The 24,145-nt window shown below is 36.5% G+C and overlaps 1 protein-coding gene across 1 annotated transcript in view; it reads right to left on the bottom strand.

The window, feature by feature from the left end:
* Positions 1-24,145, bottom strand: part of LOC149804285 (uncharacterized) — a 98,449-nt gene that overhangs the window by 16,828 nt on the left and 57,476 nt on the right. The window contains exons 10-12 of the mRNA XM_089938408.1: positions 22,081-22,159; positions 10,146-10,253; positions 7,570-7,701 (exon numbers count right to left, since the gene is read on the bottom strand). Of these exons, the coding sequence (XP_089794534.1) occupies positions 7,570-7,701; positions 10,146-10,253; positions 22,081-22,159 (319 nt within the window). The remainder of the gene's footprint in view (positions 1-7,569; positions 7,702-10,145; positions 10,254-22,080; positions 22,160-24,145) is intronic.

A 24,145-nucleotide genomic window follows, 5' to 3' on the forward strand; every position in this document is an offset into this window, starting at 1 on the left:
ACATGATAAGAAGTCTTTCAGTAAAACCTCCAATTGGATATGACCATTCATTCAGGAGGAGAAGCAATAAGATTTCAAGTATGGTTAATGTGTTAGCCATATGGATCTCTGAGAATGACCATTTTCATTTAGAATCAACTACACCTTGACATTAATGCATGTGTAAAGTCTCATGGCAATCCTAATAGCGGCTTAGATGGAGAAGTAGCAACAACAAGCTTGAGCACTCCTGTGGTGGTAAACTTGCAGTCACAGATCGATAGATGATGGGCTGTGGACAAGAGACAACAGGTTATCCCATAAGTCAGTGGTGGGCACAATGCTGCATGTGGGCCAGATCCAGCCTGTGACCTGGTTTTATCTGTTAATTTATATCATAGGGTGTGGCTTTGAAAATCAGTTACCTGACCTGCACCCTGGAGGAAGTTGCCCATGCCTGCTATAAGCTCTTCTGGTCTATAATTAGTACAGCTAATAAAAGGATCCACTCAGTAAACAAATTGATGTCACATATGAAAGAGGCATTTGTTGAAGAACTGTGCAGCCAACTGGATACAATCAATACAAACTCAGAGAATGTTGAGAAAAACTGGCATCCTTCTGAGACTCTGTTTACTCAACTGCATCCAAAACCCTCGGCCCCACTGCACTTAAACATCGAGATCGGTTTGATGAGAACATGCGGCCATACAGAGGCTTCTGAATGAGAAATATCAGCTAGAGAAGGCCCGCTTAGAAGACAGCACCTCATCACCTTCAGTAACCTCAAGAGGACTGTCCAACTCAGAGATGCAAGACTCATGGCTAAGCTATAAAGCAGATGAGATTCAATCCTATGCAGACTGGAATGACATGAAGAACGTATTTGTTGCTTTGGAGATAATCCATGGGCCACAGTCATCAGGAACACCTCCAATACTGAGTTATGATATGCTGCTCACTGACTAAAAAAAGATCCTTCATAAATTGAGAGAACAATTAATAATATCCTCAATCAACAATCATCTATCAGAAAGGAGGCAATTTTTCAACTATCACAAACTGGAAATCAACATTATAATTTGCTAACCAGAGTATCAATATTATCACTTGCTGACAAGAGCATCAACATTATCACTTGCTGACCAGAGCATCAACAGTATCACTTGCTGACCAGAGCATCAACATTATAATTTGCTAACCATCACTTGCTGACCAGATCATCAGCATTATCACTTGCTGACCAGAGCATCTGGAGCACATGTTATAGAAGCAATAGTCTACAAAGCTTGAGGTGAGGATATAGCAAAGAAACGGACTTAACTCTTTCAATCAATGTGGACTCTGGGAACTATATATTTGTCTACTTGTACAAGCGGAGAGGTAACAGACGGTAATGCGACAACCATTGGGGCACCTCCATGATGTCAATAGCTGGCAAACTCCTTGCTGAATCGTCTTGTGCATCAGATCGATCAAGGGCTCCTGCCAGAGAGTCAGTGTGGCTTCAGGAAAGCAAGCAGGACCATAAGCATGGTGTTTGTAGCTCATCAAGTCCAGGAGAAGTGCCAGGAACAGAAATCCAACCTGTACATGACATTCATCGACCTGACAAAAGCTTTGACACAATCAGCTATGGAGGCCTTTGGAAGATTATGGCAAAATTTGGTTACCCAGAGAATTTAACTGCAATGGTCCAGCAATTCCATGATGGCATGCTCGCTTGTATTATGGAAGGCAGAGTCTTCTGAACTATTCCCTGTTACCAATGGAGTTAAGCGAGGCCCTGCATTGGCCACATGATGTTCTAAATGGTCATGTTGTGTGTGCCACTTTAAAACAAAATATAATTTCCTCACATATTGTCTGCTTAAGGTTTTGAGATCCAACCTTTACAGTGCAAGTTGCCCAATACTGGGATTTCTTTCCTCTCTTATGGGCCAAAATAAAATTTTCTAGCATGTAGCTGATGGCTTTATCATATTTTTAAGTCCTAATTATTCCAAACATGTTTAAATCCAGCCAGTGAAGCAGCAACATTGCTTAAAATAGCAGAAATTTTGTACTTTTTTCCCTGCTATAGCCAATAGTAAGCAGGTCTTGATTGAGAGTTGCATCTCAAAGACTCAGGAACGTGATTCAAATGATACTTTAATCAATGATGACAAAACCCAAAGAAGATTCCATTTCAAAGTGGCAAAGCCTTCAGTTGAGACAAGTCAAAATTCACAAGAATGATGGAGAGGTCACTAGTATGGCCTACATCCTCCCTTTCATGTGGGCAAAATGAACCTGACACTGCTGAATAATAGCCCTTGATTGTGATGGGAGTTAACTTCTCCTCAATGGGCACAGAAAGAAATTAGCTATCTATGAAATTATGGCTTTAAGAGTGAGATGTGCTCTTTTCACACCACCGGAGGAAAGCACCCATCTTTAACTTCCATGGTGGTGGGCGATCTTTATGAATTCTTCCCTCCAATTGTTCATGGACATGTTTCTTCCTTTGAACTTGTTTGATATCAGCCAAGCATGTAGGTTCAACAACTCTGGCTTTGGATGGAAGCCTGCATTCATGAATGGAACAGAAAGGCACACAGAATGCATGGCAGTCCTGAGAATCTCGACTGCCAGACTGAGGAGGTAGCTGATCCATGATGTTTTCTCCTTCAGGTGAGTCCTCAGGATTAGTTATTACTTCGATTCCCTCCCTTCCACAAGTCTTGGAAATCTGAGGTTTTTTTTTTGGAAAAGGCATACTTAGCAAGACTGTTCCAATTCATGAAAGGGCTTCAGTTACTTGGGCATTTAGATTTAGGGCTGGTGAGACATGGGTCATGACCTTGGCATTCCATCTTGTCAAAAAAAGTACCACAAAGGGTGACCTAAGAAGGTACATATTTGATTTAAGACCACTGGGTTAAATATCCCATGCCCTGTGGATTGTCTCTGTTATAATTTTGAGCTTGATAGAACTTAAGCATACCTGGGATTTGGTGGACATGAATGTGGATTTGTTGATGAGGACACCGAAGGAGAAAATCCCAAATGGGAAGACTGATATTTTCTCTTACCTTCTTAAGTTAAAGATGACATTTGAGATGACATAAAGAATGAAAGCGCACTTTACATATAACATCGGCCACAATCAACAGGCATTCACTGTGATCTTCATCTCCATGTGTGATATGCATGGAGCACTCATGATGTGGCTAAACATATGCTCCCTTGGCAAGGCAGGTGGGAACTGAGGACTACAGCTATGGATTGTTACTACAACCAAGGTACTTATAAAGTGAATTCTTGTTCTCCTATCACAATACAAATTTTGTCATGAAGCTGTCCACAATATGGAAGCAATCTTCAGCTGTAGAGGTATGTGAAATATAAAAATGCATTCTTATTCACTATTCATTTTCTTTTACAGAACTGCTTTATATATTGGATGTTTTGGAATTTATTCTAAATTTGCAGAAAGTCAAACATATGCCATGTAATCAGATAGTCTATAGTCTGTTTCAAGTTAGCCACTTTTACAACTGAATGAACTAAATCGCATACATTAAATGTTGAATAATGTTCAGGCTCTTAAAATCCAGTGAGATTATTCTTGTCACATACTGATTCATTTAATAATCTTGTACAGTAGATAAGTTGAAATGACTGGATGTGTAATGAAGCCAATTAGTGTATTGATACTTAAACATGTCTAATGTACTACACAATTCAGTCATTATATTTTTTAACTGTTTTTGTGAGTGATGGGGAGTCATAGTACTGTGACCTTTCGTGTAATCTGGATGATGGTTTTGATGGTGATGTTGGTTCAGAGGATGGTATTGATTTACTCACAATGAGGGACCAAACCTTAGGAACCAATCGGTCTGTAGGGAATAGGGAGGCTCTTGAGGGATTCTTGGTTGACTGGAAGGGGTGGGCCATGTGTGGTGGCTTCTTGAACATTCGGTGATAGATGTGTAGCTGGAAATACATCATGCCCATCAACTGGACACCATGAGATACATATGTTCCATTTCTGAATCAATATTTTCAATAACACTATGAGTGAGATGATAGTTCAATGTCACTTTATGAGTGAAGATCAGTAATACATACATCTAACTTGTGAATGTAACAAACATTACTCATATTTTTATATAAATTCTACAGTTTGATCACCCTGGCGACAGAATCATACACTTTTATATTTTTGTACAAATTCTATAATAATCATATTTGTTTACAAGTTCCACATGTTTATTCTTGTTTGATTACTCACTGAAGTTACATGTTCTCATTAGTTCCATTTAGGAAAGATATCATTTACTTGTATCAGTTGTTGAACATGGTGCACATCCTTCTATTAAACTGGACTCTATGCACAAGAGTCTGGTGTCAGATTCATTCATCATTCAAATGCATTATGAATAAACATCTCATTTATGAAAACTGCTTTCAGTATCTTAATAAAATCTAATCCCAACCAGGCTTAATCCAGTTACACTGACAACAGCAGGTGTGAAGAACAAGCCTGTCTGAGCAGGAATGAAACAAGGTTGTCTGAGTAAACCAATTATGACTGGATCTTCCTGGCAGTGTCTACTGCTATTTCAAACATATCATTGACCCATGACTGTAGAATGTGAGTAGGGTTACCAGAATGATTTTGCCATTTTGGTCTGATTTTCTGAATGCCTCTTGGAATCATACCTGCTTGAGGTAAGACATAGACCAAATCCAATCTCAACTGACTGTCAGATCATTCACAGGCAGCTGGAGGTAAGACAGCCCAAATCCCATCCCAATGGACAGTCAGATCATTCACAGCCAGCTGGAGGTAAGACACAGCCCAAATCCCATCCCAATGGACTGTCAGGTCATTCATAGCAGCTGGAGATAAAATACAGCCCAAATCCCATCCACACTGACTTTCAAATCATTCATAGCCAGCTGGAGGTAAGACAGCTCAAATCCCATCCCAATGGATTTTCAAATCAATCACAGCCAGCTGGAGTTAAGACAGCCCAAATCCTATCCCAATGGACTGTCAGATCATTCACAGCCAGCTGGAGGTAAGACAGCCCAAATCCCATCCCAATGGACTGTCAGATCATTCACAGCCAGCTGGAGGTAAGACAGCCCAAATCCATCTAAATGAACTGTCAGATCATTCAGTCACCTGGAGGTAAGAAAGCCCAAATCCCATCTCAATGGACTGTCAGATTATTCACAGGCAGCTGGAGGTAAGACAGCCTAAATCCCATCTCAATGGACTGTCAGATTGTCTACTTTTGTTATTTTAGTCAATTATATGTTGCAGATTTGCATTTCTGCAAAAGTTAATCATTTATTTGTTTTTAGGTGCCAAACTTGCTAACAAGAATAGCTTCCAGGGTTAATGCTGACAGGCTGGCTCTTTGTAGATTTGGTAAAGCTGAAACTCTCTATGCAGATCATCAGTGCTGATTCCTTCCCTTTGGCTGGAGAAAAGGGCCAGGTCCTTAAACGATACTAAAGATAATTTAGACACATCTGCAACACTTGCACTGTGTTTATTTATGTCATCTATACCACCACATTGTATTGAGAGATGCTGTGAACAACAGTGGCAGAATGCATGATAGGCCCCGCGAGTCAATGGACATATGAAAGTAAACTGCTTCTCCCAATCATTTCTATATGATTGATAACGTTTCTTTTTCTTGGCTGGTGAAAATTCATCAGTTACTTCCTTTTCTTCGTTTTTTTGCTTCTTGCTGAGAAACTTATCCATTATGTTGCTGTGATTTGCTGATGGGGTCAGATAAAGAGAATCACACTGTGAGACAGTCTCTTTGTATTGGCAGATGAAAGCTGGAAATCAAGCTGGATATGGTAAAGTACTAAGAAACATACCAGACACATAAAAACCAGATACAGAAACAGGAAAACGGAAATTGATATTTTTGTATTAAAAAAATATGGATTTTTTTCTCTCGGGGAGTTGAAAAATTGTTTTTTTTTCTTAAAATCGGGGAATCAAGAGAAAGATTTTTCAGTAGGGTTGGCAGGGTTGCTGTAGGTCGGGTAACCAGTATTGCATGTTTAGTCTGGTTAGAAAGCAGGAAAGAATACTGTATGAAGGCATGATGGTCATTTGGATGACTTGTAGAAAAAAAGGTTCCATTATCAGCTAGAAAATCAGTTGAATGTTGATACAGATGGACTGGTTATCTAATTCCTATAAAGTTCAACATAAAACTGAATGTACAAACAGTATGCAACATGTTCCATTAAGAAAACTGATTTCTTATTGCCAGGCACGACAGAATGCATGTAAGGCAGTTAACTGGTATGGCAACATGTGGCAACAATAGCTGCAAACATACATCTGCCAAATCAGAATCAACCCCTGTGTGTTCTGCCTTTCAAGCCTGTTGGTCACGATTGGCTATGTTGGAGGTGGGTAGGGGTGGGGTCTTACATCCAATGTGCTGCATAAGAGAGGGTACTCTCCTGTAAACTCCAAGCCATTACTGGCAGTTTGACAATTATCAAGAGGATCCCCTCCCAGCAAAGCAAAAGCATTATTTGACAATGTGAAGAGATGGAGGGAGGCAACAACTCCCCTGATGAAAGCAACTGTGGTGTTGCCGCCTTGTTCAATCTCTGTATCATTATCTCCAGGAAGATATTAGTCTGATGACATCTGGATGCATCCAGAGCACTGCCTTATCCATTTCTAATTGGCCAGATGTGATAGTAGCTGTTGGCTTATTTTCCGGGTATCTGGGCAGTGATGTTGCCAACAAAGCATCCCCAATTATGCTGATGTGGGAAGACAATTTAAAGTGAAGACTCAACTGGACACATTGCACTCTGGAATAAAATGTAACATTTTCCTTTCTTACACCCTTATGTTCTTTCTAAGAACAGAAGACCATATTCCCTCCAATAAAGCCTGCAAACATTACACAGTGTTGTAGAAGTACTTTTCGAATAAGCAAGGCAAGAATCCTGATTATCCTTGCAGACCTTGCACCTCTGAAAGTTACCTGAAATATGAAAATTCAACAAAAGCAACCATAATGTCAGACAAAAATCAAATTCAACCAGGTTTGCAATTTAAATACACAGGAAACAAGTATGTGATGCTATCATGTGCAGCTTGACAGGTTGAAAAGAACAAGTCCACCAACTTTTTAAAAAAAGTAAAATATATACACACAAAATCCCAACAAAAGTTAACAATCCTTTGCGGACACTTGAACACATACAGTTTCCTCACACTTATGGAAGGATGGATGCCAAGAAGATTCTTGAAATATTTGACAAAGCAAAGTGGTATGATCTTACTTGGAATGAGCAATAGTTTAAACTAGTATAACTAAGCAGGGGCAAAGTGGAGTTTCTTCCCTTTGTCTACATTATACATATATAGACATAAAAATGAAAAACAACCTTTTTGCCCTTTGGTAAATGCTGGATTCAGTAGATAGTGAGATTATATTCCTAATGTTAATGTGATTGGGGAAAGTATTCAAAGAGGAAATACAGATGGACTATATCACAATATCCTGAAAATTCTAAAGTGTTTATATAAATTTATACCAAACTGAAACTTGTCCACATCTGAATCCATGATGATTGGTGCCTTTGTGTTAGAAGTCAGGAAGAAGAGGTTGGCAATGTAAACAGCTGCCTGCTGAAGATACTGACTGACTGAGGCATTACTCTGGGTACCTAAAGAAAAAAATAGCCAGTGATTAGTCAAAAGACTTTGTCCATTCATTCTGTTTATAAAACTTTTTAATTAATTATGCCTCACAACTGAAGAAAAAGATTAAGTTCAAGCTACTAAATTTCTGTAGTGGTTTCTTGTACATTTTGTAATGGGAGATTTTCAAGTTTTAATGGGAAATCTTGCTGGTACAAGAACAGTGTACCACTTTTATTTCACTAATTATATAATACAATTTATTAAGCTAGACTTCTAAACTTCATTCAGCCTTTTATTTATGCTGTGAACAGCAAATAGGCTATGAATTATGTAAAGTGAACGTTTTGACCTCTGAGATAAATGTATGCAAAAGCTATGGATAATGAATACAGCCATGAAAATATATGTGAATTTAACAGTTCACCATAATCAGTGAATCATGAAACATAGGCCACAGGGATTCTTTATGGCTCAAACTCAGACATGCGAACCCTAACAAGACCTTCTCAGTAAGGCAGTTGATATTCTTTGTAAGTCGGGGCCCCAAGTGGCTGAGTGGTCTAAAGTGCTCTCTGTTACGGATCACTGCCATCTCACCTCTGTCTGTGTGGGTTCGAGTCTCAGATTCAGCCAACGTGGGTATGTGACAAAGCTTGCCAGTAGCTTCTCGTGGGTCAGTGGTTCTTCCCGGGATTTTCCTGGGTTCTTCCTCCACCATGAATACTGGCCGCCATGTATAGCCTATCATGGGCTGAAAAATGGTGCTAAACCCTACAACAACAACAACAACAATTCTTTGTAAGTCAGACCAATTTTCACTTAGGGGTAATAAAATATCATGGACTGCTATCGTCAAGTTGAAAAACATGCATTTAGAAAGTTCACAAGAGCGATCAGAGACTGACGCAACAATGGTAAACATTATGTTCAGCTAAACAGCTTGTAAACTTCACTTGGACCGTAATTACCTACAGTCCAGTTTCACAAACTGCAGTTTCAAATCCCATTTCTCAACTTGATGTAATCCTTAGTTTTCTTTCTTTACTTTCATGTGGTGATGGCAATCATTTCTCCTGCCACAAGATATTTCAAATCAACACATAATGTTCAATATACATTATGGTTACCTTTATTGCTCTAACCCCCCAAAAACCATAGTTTCCTTTTTATTTTTCGGTGGTGACTACTTAAATTTTTTTAAGTGGCTTAAGGTCTTTTTTGTGAACCTGATTCCTTTGTTGGATACAATTTTTAGACAATTTTATAACAAACACCTTGATCATGCAGATGTTTTGCATGCAAACTATTTGCAGTGTAAAGCATCTGAAGCACTCCTGTAAAGTAAGTCTGGTTGCCTGACAAACACTGTTGAATATAATATGAAACCAGATCCAAATCAAACACAGATAAGCCAATTTCAGGATTTTATTGCAACAATCTTATTTCCATAATTTTGCTCTTGTTCTGTAAGTCTTTATTTGAAGGGTTATTTCATAAGACTTACAGTCAAATTGTAAGGGATGGCAGGTCTGCAAACCCTCATACATTTTGCAAACAGACTCGCTAACACTGTCTGATAAATGAAGTGTGTATAATAGGTGCTAAAGGCTTACAAACACGATAAGAGATAGACCAAAGAGACATATGTTTACAACAAAAGTGTAATACCCAAATAGTTAAATCAAACCCCGTCATCATGGATATATTAATTTTTTGGAAATACCATGTTTCATATTCTACATGATTTAGGTAACAGATACCAATGTTCTCTGCAAGATGCAAAACTGCACCAAAACAATTGATGACAAATTTAAAGAATCTCTCCCCCATCCCATTCTTAAAATAAGTAAGCATGTGAAAATCATGCACAGACGATTTTCACTGAGTCTAAAAACAACCTGAAACCTACATTAATGTTTAATTGCTCAATCTGATGATGTAAGTGTTTGATCTCTAGACCAACTGCCAAAGAAATACCGAGTGAGATGTGGCAAATTGTGCAATGGGATACTTTCGCTGATTATCTAATTAAATGCATTTACCAGCTGCATGCAGCAAAATTATGCAATGTTGGACATGTAGTGTTTGGTATTTAGTGGTAATGACCTTGCTATTTTGTACAATTCTAATGAATCATGTACTATGTATAGTGACCAGTGTCTTTAGTGTCGTGGACCATCATGTACTATGTCCTTTCCACTATCATAATCAACAATTGCAGTCACTTTAAGTTTACTTTAATTGAAAGGTATGCTTCCCAATTGTTTCTTGAAGCACACAGCAAGATGTTTACTCATCGTACTGTTCTAGTATTAAAACTGCTTCCCCCCCTCCCCTTTCTCAAAAATGGAAAATCACACTTTCTATCTATTCCTCCTCTTTGTGAAAATCCTAAAGAAATCACTCTGACTCAAGAGTTAAAAAAATTTCCCTTGACCACCAATTTCACCTCCTTTGCAAAACTTGCCTATGATAATGAGAAATTCGTTCTCAGCAATCCTCCTAGCAGGTCCAAGAGTTTTTGGTCCCCTAATGCCTAGTGTTTCAATGCAGTCTTGACAAACAGCCCAGGTCCCTGTAATAATGAAAGCGAAAGCACTTGAGTTTGTACTGACACTCATGGTACAAAGTAAAATACATTAATTGCAAAGCAAACTAAGATAACACCAGGTAAATTTAATATACGGGTGATGATAACCTGGACCAATTAACAAGTAAATTTAATATAATGGTGACAATAACTTGGACCTATTACCAGGTAAATTTAATATAAGAGTAAAAATAACCTGGAACTATTATCAGGTAAATTTAGTATAATAGTGACAATAACCTGGATCTATTACCAGGTAAACTTAATGGTGACAATAACCTGAACGTATTACCAGGTAAATTTAATATAAGAGTGAAAATAATCTGGAACTATTATCAGGTAAATTTATTATAATAGTGACAATAACCTGGATCTATTACCAGGTAAACTTAATGGTGACAATAACCTGAACGTATTACCAGGTAAATTTAATATAAGAGTGAAAATAATCTGGAACTATTATCAGGTAAATTTAGCATAATAGTGACAATAACCTGGACCTATTACCAGGTACACTTAACAGTGACGATAACCTGAACCTATTACCAGGTAAATTTAATGGTGACAATAACCTGAACCTATTACCAGGTAAATTTAATGGTGACAATAACCTGGATCTATTACCAGGTAAACTTAATGGTGACAATAACCTGAACCTATTACCAGGTAAATTTAATATACGAGTGAAAATAATCTGGAACTATTATCAGGTAAATTTAGTATAATAGTGACAATAACCTGGACCTATTACCAGGTACACTTAACAGTGACAATAACCTGAACCTATTACCAGGTAAATTTAATGGTGACAATAACCTGAACCTATTACCAGGTAAACGTAATGGTGACAATAACCTGAACCTATTACCAGGTACACTTAACAGTGACAATAACCTGAACCTATTACCAGGTAAATTTAATGGTGACAATAACCTGAACCAATTACCAGGTAAATTTAATGGTGACAATAACCTGAACCTATTACCAGGTAAATTTAATGGTGACAATAACCTGGATCTATTACCAGGTAAACTTAATGGTGACAATAACCTGGATCTATTACCAGGTACACTTAACAGTGACAATAACCTGAACCTATTAGCAGGTAAACTTAATGGTGACAATAACCTGAACCTATTACCAGGTAAACTTAATGGTGACAATAACCTGAACCTATTATCAGGTAAACTTAATGGTGACAATAACCTGGACCTATTATCAGGTAAACTTAAATGGTGGTGACAATAACCAAGAACTATTACCAGTTAAATTTAACATAATGGTGACAATAACTTGGACCTATTACCTATATATTATTTGTAACAGCAACCATGTGGGAAATAAACTGCATTGAAACTTAAAAGGCTCTTGGATATCAAAAGATAATCTTTAAAAATACAAGCTGCTTAAAAGTTGAAATAGAAAAGAATTTGTGGTACAAAGAGGCCTCACCACAATGCCTGAAATAACCTAAATGTAAAACATAAGCATGGTGTGATAGAAAGTTGAATGGACAAGAATGATACTACATTCCCTACCAATGTCATCATCATGGGACACAAAAAGCAACTTGATAACTAAATGACTGAGTATTTTAAATGTATTCATATTTACATAAAATAATTTAAAAAAATGAATATGTACCCTGAAATGAATATTTCCCCTATGAAAATTGGAATGTATAGGAAATTGTTACATCTGCCATTATGAGCAAAGTGAAAGAATCAAATGCACAGACAAGCACTCAATGTGAGGTAAATTAAAACAAAACATGTTTAGAAAAACAACTGCAAGATGAGGATTTTGTAATTATACTGAAAATAAATAGTCAAGTCTGGTCTAGCAATCAACTAAATACAATGACTACCTGCATAAGAAATCAACACTTTTCAGTCCCCTACAAAATTTCCTGTGTTATATGCCTTCATACCATGTGCTTCATGCAACCAGTGATTTAAATATAATGGACTACCATATACTGTGCATAGTGACCAGTGATTTCAGTGGCATGGACAATCATGTACTATGTATAGTGACCAGTGTCTTTAGTATCATGGACAACTGTGTACCTCATATAGTGACCAGTGATTTCATTAGCATGGACAATCATGTACTATGTATAGTGACCAGTGACTTTAGTATCATGGACCATCACAGTGACCAGTGACTTTAATATCATGGACCGTTATGTACTATGTACAGTGACTTTAGTATCATGGACCCTCATGTACTATGTATAGTGACCTGTGACTTTAATATCATGGACCATCATGTACTATGTACAGTGACCAGTGACTTTAGTATCATAGACCATCATGTACTATGTATAGTGACCAGTGACTTTAGTATCATGGACCCTCATGTACTATGTACAGTGACCAGTGTCTTTAGTATCATGGACCATCATTTACTATGTAGTGTCTTTAGTATCATGGACCATCATGTACTATGTATAGTGACCAGTGTCTTTAGTATCATGGACCATCATGTACTATGTATAGTGACCAGTGACTTAAGTATCATGGACCATCATGTACTATGTACAGTGACCAGTGATTTTAGTATCATGGACCATCATGTACTACGTACAGTGACCAATGACTTTAGTATCATGGACCATCATGTACTATGTACAGTGACCAGTGACTTTAGTATCATAGACCATCATGTACTATGTACAGTGACCAGTGACTTTAGTATCATAGACCATCATGTACTATGTACAGTGACCAGTGTCTTTAGTATCATGGACCATCATGTACTATGTACAGTGACCAGTGTCTTTAGTATCATGGACCATCATGTACTATGTACAGTGACCAGTGTCTTTAGTATCATGGAAAATCATGTACTATGTACAGTGACCAGTGACTTTAGTATCACAGACCATCATGTACTATGCAAAGTGCCTAGTGTCTTTAGTATCATGGATCATCATGTACTATGTATAGTGACCAGTGTCTTTAGTATCATGGACCATCATGTACTATGTACAGTGACCAGTGACTTTAGTATCATGGACCATCATGTACTATGTACAGTGACAAGTGACTTTAGTATCATGGACCATCACACTGACCAGTGAAGTTAATATCATGGACCATTATGTACAGTGTATAGTAACCAGTGACTTTTAGAAATGACTACTGTCCTTTGTCTGGACTGATCACCTGGACTTTACAAGATAACTTTTATCCACTTTCTTTCTTGGTCTAACTCTGTGTCAACATAAGGATTTATTTCCATATCCACTTACAATCTTGGTCTAACTCTGTGTCAACATCAGGATTTCTTTCCATATCCACTTACATTCTTGCTCTAATTCTGTGTCAACATCAGGATTTCTTTCCATATCCACTTACATTCTGGGTCTAACTCTGTGTCAACATCAGGATTTCTTTCCATATCCACTTACAATCTTGGTCTAACTCTGTCAACATCAGGATTTCTTTCCACATCCACTTACACTCTTGGTCTAACTCTGTGTCAACATCAGGATTTCTTTCCATATCCACTTACATTCTTTGTCTAACTCTGTGTCAACATCAGGATTTCTTTCCATATCCACTTACAATCTTGGTCTAACTCTGTCAACATCAGGATTTCTTTCCACATCCACTTACACTCTTGGTCTAACTCTGTGTCAACATCATGATTTCTTTCCATATCCACTTACATTCTTGCTCTAATTCTGTGTCAACATCAGGATTTCTTTCCATATCCACTTACATTCTGGGTCTAACTCTGTGTCAACATCAGGATTTCTTTCCATATCCACTTACATTCTTGATCTAACTCTGTGTCAACATCAGGATTTCTTTCCATATCCACTTATATTCTTGCTCTAATTCTGTGTCAACATCAGGATTTCTTTCCATATCCACTTACATTCTGGGTCTAACTCTCTGTCAACATCAGGATTTCTTTCCATATCCACTCACATTCTTGGTCTAACTCTGTCAACATCAGGATTTCTTTCCACATCCACTTACATTCTTGGTCTAACTCTGTGTCAACATCATGATTTCTTTCCATATCCACTTACATTCTTGCTCTAATTCTGTGTCAACATCAGGATTTCTTTCCATATCCACTTACATTCTGGGTCTAACTCTGTGTCAACATCAGGATTTCTTTCCATATCCACTTACATTCTTGGTCTAACTCTGTCAACATCAGGATTTCTTTCCACATCCACTTACATTCTTGGTCTAACTCTGTGTCAACATCATGATTTCTTTCCATATCCACTTACATTCTTGGTCTAACTCTGTCAACATCATGATTTCTTTCCATATCCATTTACATTCTTGGTCTAACTCTGTGTCAACATAAGGATTTCTTTCCATATTCACTTACATTCTTGGTCGAACTGTGTCAACATAAGGATTTCTTTCCATATTCATTTACATTCTTTGTCTAACTCTGTGTCAACATCAGGATTTCTTTCCATATCCACTTACATTCTTGGTCTAACTCTGTGTCAACATCATGATTTCTTTCCATATCCACTTACATTCTTGGTCTAACTCTGTGTCAACATCATGATTTCTTTCCACTTACATGACTCTAATCTCTTTTACAAAGACCACCTGTCTATAAATATCACTTTTCTGTGGTTTTAGAGTAGTGTTTATGTCCAAGTTTGATCACATTTATGGGACATGAAAATGTTTGGAAAACTTTTCAACAGATATTTTGCTTACATGTTATTACCAAATACTGTTGATCAGAAATTATTTACATGCAGAAAAATGAAACAAAAATATCTGGCAATCAACAAATATTCTGAATGCCAAAAAAATAAAAAAGCTGATTTTCATTTTTCTACAGTGAAGTAAAATTCAATAATGTTAAAGTGTAAAAATTAGTTAAAATTAAATGACAATGTATCTGCTGTAGACAACAAAATTCACATACCATCTATATAGCAAAAATAAGAGCAAGATGCAAAATTCACATACCATCTATATGGCAAGATGCAAAATTCACATACCATCTATATGGCAAGATGCAAAATTCACATACCATCTATACGGTAAAAATGAGAGCAAGATGCAAAATTCACATACCATCTATATGGCAAGATGCAAAATTCACATACCATCTATATGGCAAGATGCGAAATTCACATACCATCTATATGGCAAGATGCAAAATTCACATACCATCTATATGGCAAAAATGAGAGCAAGATGCAAAATTCACATACCATCTATACGGCAAGATGCAAAATTCACATACCATCTATATGGCAAGATGCAAAATTCACATACCATCTATATGGCAAGATGCAAAATTCACATACCATCTATACAGCAAGATGCAAAATTCACAAACCATCTATACAGCAAGATGCAAAATTCACATACCATCTATATGGCAAGATGCAAAATTCACATACCATCTATATGGCAAAAATGAGAGTGAGATGCAAAATTCACATACCATCTATACAGCAAGATGCAAAATTCACATACCATCTATATGGCAAGATGCAAAATTCACATACCATCTATATGGCAAAAATGAGAGCGAGATGCAAAATTCACATACCATCTATACAGCAAGATGCAAAATTCACATACCATCTAAATGGCAAGATGCAAAATTCACATACCATCTATATGGCAAAAATGAGAGTGAGATGCAAAATTCACATACCATCTATACAGCAAGATGCAAAATTCACATACCATCTATATGGCAAGATGCAAAATTCACATACCATCTATACAGCAAGATGCAAAATTCACATACCATCTATACAGCAAGATGCAAAATTCACAAACCATCTATACAGCAAGATGCAAAATTCACATACCATCTATACGGCAAGATGCAAAATTCACATATCATCTATATGGCAAGATGCGAAATTCACATACCATCTATACAGTAAGATGCAAAATTCACATACCATCTATATGGCAAGATGCAAAATTCACATACCATCTATATGGCAAGATGCAAAATTCACATACCATCTATATGGCAAGATGCAAAATTCACATACCATCTATACAGCAAAAATGAGAGCGAGATGCAAAATTCACATACCATCTATACGGCAAAAATAAGAGCAAGATGCAAAATTCACATACCATCTATATGGCACGATGCAAAATTCACATACCATCTATACAGCAAAAATGAGAGCAAGATGCAAATTTCACATACCATCTATACGGCAAGATGCAAATTTCACATACCATCTATATTGCAAAAATGAGAGCAAGATGCAAAATTCACATACCATCTATATGGCAAGATGCAAATTTCACATACCATCTATATGGCAAAAATGAGAGCAAGATGCAAAATTCACATACCATCTATATGGCAAGATGCAAATTTCACATACCATCTATACAGCAAGATGCAAAATTCACATACCATCTATATGGCACGATGCAAAATTCACATACCATCTATACAGCAAAAATGAGAGCAAGATGCAAAATTCACATACTATCTATACGGCAAGATGCAAATTTCACATACCATCTATATGGCAAAAATGAGAGCAAGATGCAAAATTCACATACCATCTATATGGCAAGATGCAAATTTCACATACCATCAATATGGCAAAAATGAGAGCAAGATGCAAAATTCACATACCATCTATATGGCAAGATGCAAATTTCACATACCATCTATACAGCAAGATGCAAAATTCACATACCATCTATACGGCAAGATGCAAAATTCACATACCATCTATACAGCAAGATGCAAAATTCACAAACCATCCATACAGCAAGATGCAAAATTCACATACCATCTATATGGCAAGATTCAAAATTCACATACCATCTATATGGCAAGATTCAAAATTCACATACCATCTATATGGCAAGATGCAAATTTCACATACCATCTATACAGCAAGATGCAAAATTCACATACCATCTATATGGCAAGATGCAAAATTCACATACCATCTATATGGCAAGATGCAAAATTCACATACCATCTATATGGCAAGATGCAAAATTCACATACCATCTATACAGCAAAAATAAGAGCAAGATGCAAAATTCACATACCATCTATACGGCAAGATGCAAAATTCACATACCATCTATACGGCAAGATGCAAAATTCACATACCATCTATACGGCAAGATGCAAAATTACCATACCATCTATACAGCAAGATGCAAAATTCACATACCAGCTATATGGCAAGATGGAAAATTCACATACCATCTATATGGCAAAAATGAGAGTGAGATGCAAAATTCACATACCATCTATACAGCAAGATGCAAAATTCACATACCATCTATATGGCAAGATGCAAAATTCACATACCATCTATACGGCAAGATGCAAAATTCACATACCATCTATACAGCAAGATGCAAAATTCACAAACCATCTATACAGCAAGATGCAAAATTCACATACCATCTATACGTCAAGATGCAAAATTCACATATCATCTATATGGCAAGATGCGAAATTCACATACCATCTATACAGTAAGATGCAAAATTCACATACCATCTATATGGCAAGATGCAAAATTCACATACTATCTATATGGCAAGATGCAAAATTCACATACCATCTATACAGCAAAAATAAGAGCAAGATGCAAAATTCACATACCATCTATACGGCAAGATGCAAATTTCACATACCATCTATATGGCAAGATGCAAAATTCACATACCATCTATACGGCAAGATGTAAAATTCACATACCATCTATACAGCAAGATGCAAAATTCACATACCATCTATATGGTATAACGGTACCAATTGCGCAAGTCCAGGTGGGCGGAGCTTAAGGTGTATGGAACATTGTATTCAGAATTAAAGAACAAAACTAGCTATGATTGGTGCATTATGTAAGACTTGTACTTTCTGTTTGGCTTAAAAAAAAGTTGAACCTCTTGGCAACATGTGAGTTTGTGTTAATTTCTATCTAGATCATATTTTGTATTTTTTATGATTTTTTTAAAATATGGTACACATGACTGAAAATGTGCTTGTTGTGACTAGATAACTCTTACCCCTGTCTAGTTCCAGTAGAGTTATCTCTCTTAAATGCAATGGAGTACCTGGTTATGTCATTGTCAAATTGACAATCTAGCATTGTTCTATATGACAGCGTGTGACATGCATGCCCAAGTAGGACAGAAAGTATATTTATTTCACAAAACATTAGCATTGAGGTATATGGAAAAACAATTGGTACCGTGATACCATATGGCAAGATGCAAAATTCACATACCATCTATATGGCAAAAATGAGAGTGAGATGCAAAATTCACATACCATCTATACAGCAAGATGCAAAATTCACATACCATCTATATGGCAAGATGCAAAATTCACATACCATCTATACGGCAAGATGCAAAATTCACATACCATCTATACAGCAAGATGCAAAATTCACAAACCATCTATACAGCAAGATGCAAAATTCACGTACCATCTATACGGCAAGATGCAAAATTTACATATCATCTATATGGCAAGATGCGAAATTCACATACCATCTATACAGTAAGATGCAAAATTCACATACCATCTATATGGCAAGATGCAAAATTCACATACCATCTATATGGCAAGATGCAAAATTCACATACCATCTATATGGCAAGATGCAAAATTCACATACCATCTATACAGCAAAAATGAGAGCGAGATGCAAAATTCACATACCATCTATATGGCAAAAATAAGAGCAAGATGCAAAATTCACATACCATCTATATGGCACGATGCAAAATTCACATACCATCTATACAGCAAAAATGAGAGCAAGATGCAAAATTCACATACCATCTATACGGCAAGATGCAAATTTCACATACCATCTATATGGCAAGATGCAAATTTCACATACCATCTATACAGCAAGATGCAAAATTCACATACCATCTATACGGCAAGATGCAAAATTCACATACCATCTATACGGCAAGATGCAAATTTCACATACCATCTATATGGCAAAAATGAGAGCAAGATGCAAAATTCACATACCATCTATATGGCAAGATGCAAATTTCACATACCATCTATACAGCAAGATGCAAAATTCACATACCATCTATATGGCAAGATGCAAAATTCACATACCATCTATATGGCAAGATGCAAAATTCACATACCATCTATACAGCAAAAATAAGAGCAAGATGCAAAATTCACATACTATCTATACGGCAAGATGCAAAATTCACATACCATCTATACAGCAAGATGCAAAATTCACAAACCATCTATACGGCAAGATGCAAAATTACCATACCATCTATACAGCAAGATGCAAAATTCACATACCATCTATATGGCAAGATGCAAAATTCACATACCATCTATATGGCAAGATGCAAAATTCACATACCATCTATACAGCAAAAATAAGAGCAAGATGCAAAATTCACATACCATCTATACGGCAAGATGCAAAATTCACATACCATCTATATGGCAAGATGCAAAATTCACATACCATCTATATGGCAAGATGGAAAATTCACATACCATCTATATGGCAAAAATGAGAGTGAGATGCAAAATTCACATACCATCTATACAGCAAGATGCAAATTTCACATACCATCTATATGGCAAGATGCAAAATTCACATACCATCTATACGGCAAGATGCAAAATTCACATACCATCTATACAGCAAGATGCAAAATTCACAAACCATCTATACAGCAAGATCCAAAATTCACATACCATCTATACGGCAAGATGCAAAATTTACATATCATCTATATGGCAAGATGCGAAATTCACATACCATCTATACAGTAAGATGCAAAATTCACATACCATCTATATGGCAAGATGCAAAATTCACATACCATCTATATGGCAAGATGCAAAATTCACATACCATCTATACAGCAAAAATGAGAGCGAGATGCAAAATTCACATACCATCTATACGGCAAAAATAAGAGCAAGATGCAAAATTCACATACCATCTATATGGCACGATGCAAAATTCACATACCATCTATACAGCAAAAATGAGAGCAAGATGCAAAATTCACATACCATCTATACGGCAAGACGCAAATTTCACATACCATCTATATGGCAAGATGCAAATTTCACATACCATCTATACAGCAAGATGCAAAATTCACATACCATCTATATGGCACGATGCAAAATTCACATACCATCTATACAGGAAAAATGAGAGCAAGATGCAAAATTCACATACCATCTATACAGCAAGATGCAAAATTCACATACCATCTATACGGCAAGATGCAAAATTCACATACCATCTATACAGCAAGATGCAAAATTCACAAACCAGCTATACAGCAAGATGCAAAATTCACATACCATCTATACGGCAAGATGCAAATTTCACATACCATCTATATGGCAAAAATGAGAGCAAGATGCAAAATTCACATACCATCTATATGGCAAGATGCAAATTTCACATCCCATCTATATGGCAAAAATGAGAGCAAGATGCAAAATTCACATACCATCTATATGGCAAGATGCAAATTTCACATACCATCTATACAGCAAGATGCAAAATTCACATACCATCTATATGGCACGATGCAAAATTCACATACCATCTATACAGCAAAAATGAGAGCAAGATGCAAAATTCACATAACATCTATACGGCAAGATGCAAATTTCACATACCATCTATATGGCAAAAAGGAGAGCAAGATGCAAAATTCACATACCATCTATATGGCAAGATGCAAATTTCACATACCATCTATATGGCAAGATGTAAAATTCACATACCATCTATATGGCAAAAATGAGAGCGAGATGCAAAATTCACATACCATCTATACAGCAAGATGCAAAATTCACATAACATCTATATGGCAAGATGCAAAATTCACATACCATCTATATGGCAAGATGCAAAATTCACCTACTATCTATACGGCAAGATGCAAATTTCACATACCATCTATATGGCAAAAATGAGAGCTAGATGCAAAATTCACATACCATCTATACAGCAAGATGCAAAATTCACATACCATCTATACGGCAAGATGTAAAATTCACATACCATCTATATGGCAAAAATGAGAGCGAGATGCAAAATTCACATACCATCTATATGGCAAGATGCAAAATTCACATACCATCTATATGGCAAAAATGAGAGCAAGATGCAAAATTCACATACCATCTATATGGCAAGATGCAAATTTCACATACCATCTATATGGCAAGATGCAAAATTCACATACTATCTATATGGCAAGATGCAAAATTCACATACCATCTATATGGCAAGATATAAAATTCACATACCATCTATATGGCAAGATGCAAAATTCACATACCATCTATATGGCAAGATGTAAAATTCACATACCATCTATATGGCAAAAATGAAAGCGAGATGCAAAATTCACATACCATCTATACAGCAAGATGCAAAATTCACATACCATCTATACAGCAAAAATAGGAGCAAGATGCAAAATTCACATACCATCTATACGGCAAGATGCAAAATTCACATACCATCTATATGGCAAAAATAAGAGCAAGATGCAAAATTCACATACCATCTATATGGCAAGATGCAAATTTCACATACCATCTATCCATCAAGATGCAAAATTCACATACCATCTATACGGCAAGATGCAAAATTCACATACCATCTACATGGCAAGATGTAATATTCACATACCATCTATATGGCAAAAATGAGAGCGAGATGCAAAATTCACATACCATCTATACAGCAAGATGCAAAATTCACATACCATCTATATGGCAAAAATGAGAGCGAGATGCAAAATTAACATACCATCTATACGGCAAAAATGAGAACAAGATGTGCCGAGAACAGAGCTTGCAACTTCTGGGCTGATGAATTTCTTGTCAATCTGAAGAAATAAAACAACAATAGTATATCATAACAAAAATTATATATACCTGTCAGCTAGCTTTAAAATAAAAACTAAGTGCAACTGAGGTGCAAGATGGAACCGTAAGCATTAATATTTGAAATCAGATTTAATAATAATAAGTAAATATTCTGACTTGCATCTTGAACCTAAACAAGAGAAAATATCATATCAGTCCAGAAGAATATTTTAGGATCAAATTTAGTTATACATTAGTCGAATGTCATTGTTAATTTCGGACATCATGCACATTATTACATCATAATATCAATAACATAAATGCTGATCAAGGGACGGGATCAAGAAGTATCTGCTTGATGTAAACAATCCACAAGGACACAGTTTTCATTACATCCTCTCCGCCAATGTGGGTATGTGAGAAAGCTTGCCAGTAGCTTCTCGTGGATCGGTGGTTCTTTCTGGGGTTTTCCCGGGTTCTTCCTCCACCATTAATACTGGCCGCCATGTATAGCCTATCGTGTGCTGAAAAATGGCATTAAACCCCACAACAACAACATCCTCTGAAGACTGATATCTGGAAATTCTCTAACCAGATGAAGTCTGAAACTACAGGAAGGCAGTTTTTATTACATTGTCTCCAGACTGATATATGGAAATCCTCTATGCAGATAAAGTCTGAGACTATTGGAAAACACAGTTTTTATTATATTGTCTGCAGACATATCTGGAAATTCTCTATGAACAGTTTTTATTACATTGTCTCCAGTCTGATATACATTAGTCCCCCTTTTGAACGGCCACCCCCTGACCAGTGGCCACCTGCTTCTAATGGCCAGTTTCCCCTGGCACGTACGAGTTTGTATCCAAAAGTACCCCTCAAGAACAGCCACCCCTCAGACGTGACCAGCAAATAAGTACAAAAATGTAAAATATTCCCCTCACGAGCAGCCACTTTTTTCTTTAAATGTATCCAGAACCAATAATTAATTCATATCGTGACGTAAGGTAAGTAATCAGATTATCTCTATCGTCAATATGTCTCCCGATGTCAAGTTTCCCTTACTGAAAGAAGTACTGACTAAAGTACATGTAACAGCAAGATTAATATTGTATCATTGTCTATAAAAGCTGACATTTACAGGAAATGGGCTCAACAATGTTATGACAGAGTTTTGGGCTTCACAAATCTGTCGAGTTCTTCTCTTTGATGATTACAACCGGACAAAACTGTCAAGATCATAACAGGGTCAGCATAGGCTAAAAATAGATTTTGTGCATTAACACATACACAGAGAAATTAACCTTGACCTTGAACAAAACAGGATACCAGACAAAGATCGAAAAATCACGTGACAACACATTTAAACTTCCTTTAAGAAGAAGGCATTTCATCCACTCAACGAAAGTTTCTTCTGCATAATTAAATTGCATACAGTTAGCAACATACAAATAAATCATTACCAAACATTAACATGTCATCATGTAAATGGAGACGTATTATTTTAGAAGTCATTTATTCTACTCTACGACATCGGGTGAGATGGGGAGGGGGGACTTGCCGAACAATTTTATGTAGAAAAGACTTGAATAAAACAATTTTATGCTGAAAAGACTCGAATAAACAACGTCGTAACCAATAAGGAGGTTATTCAGCAGCAGTGTGAAAATGGAGCAAATGGAAAGTGAATTATGTATGTACCAAAATTTAAATGACATTTTTTAATGGTTTCGCAATGCGCATGACAACACCTGCTCGCATATCACGCTTACACCAAGAATAAGAACTATTAATGTATATTCAGTTGAAATATGTCTATTATTATAACAAGAAGAACTTTACAATAATTAATGTTACTTTTAAATGAAGATATTAAATAAAGATATTAAGTGCTTTGAAGTACGTCGCTTTCTTACCACATACATTACATATACTTCTCACAAAAAATTTAGTCCCCCTCTGGAAAGACCACCTGTCTAATAAGGCCACTTTCCCGGTGTAAAAGG

This window comes from Sinohyriopsis cumingii, chromosome 2, assembly GCF_028554795.1.
Source record: "Sinohyriopsis cumingii isolate HCF-2022 chromosome 2, ASM2855479v2, whole genome shotgun sequence".
In the NCBI taxonomy this organism is placed as follows: domain Eukaryota; kingdom Metazoa; phylum Mollusca; class Bivalvia; order Unionida; family Unionidae; genus Sinohyriopsis; species Sinohyriopsis cumingii.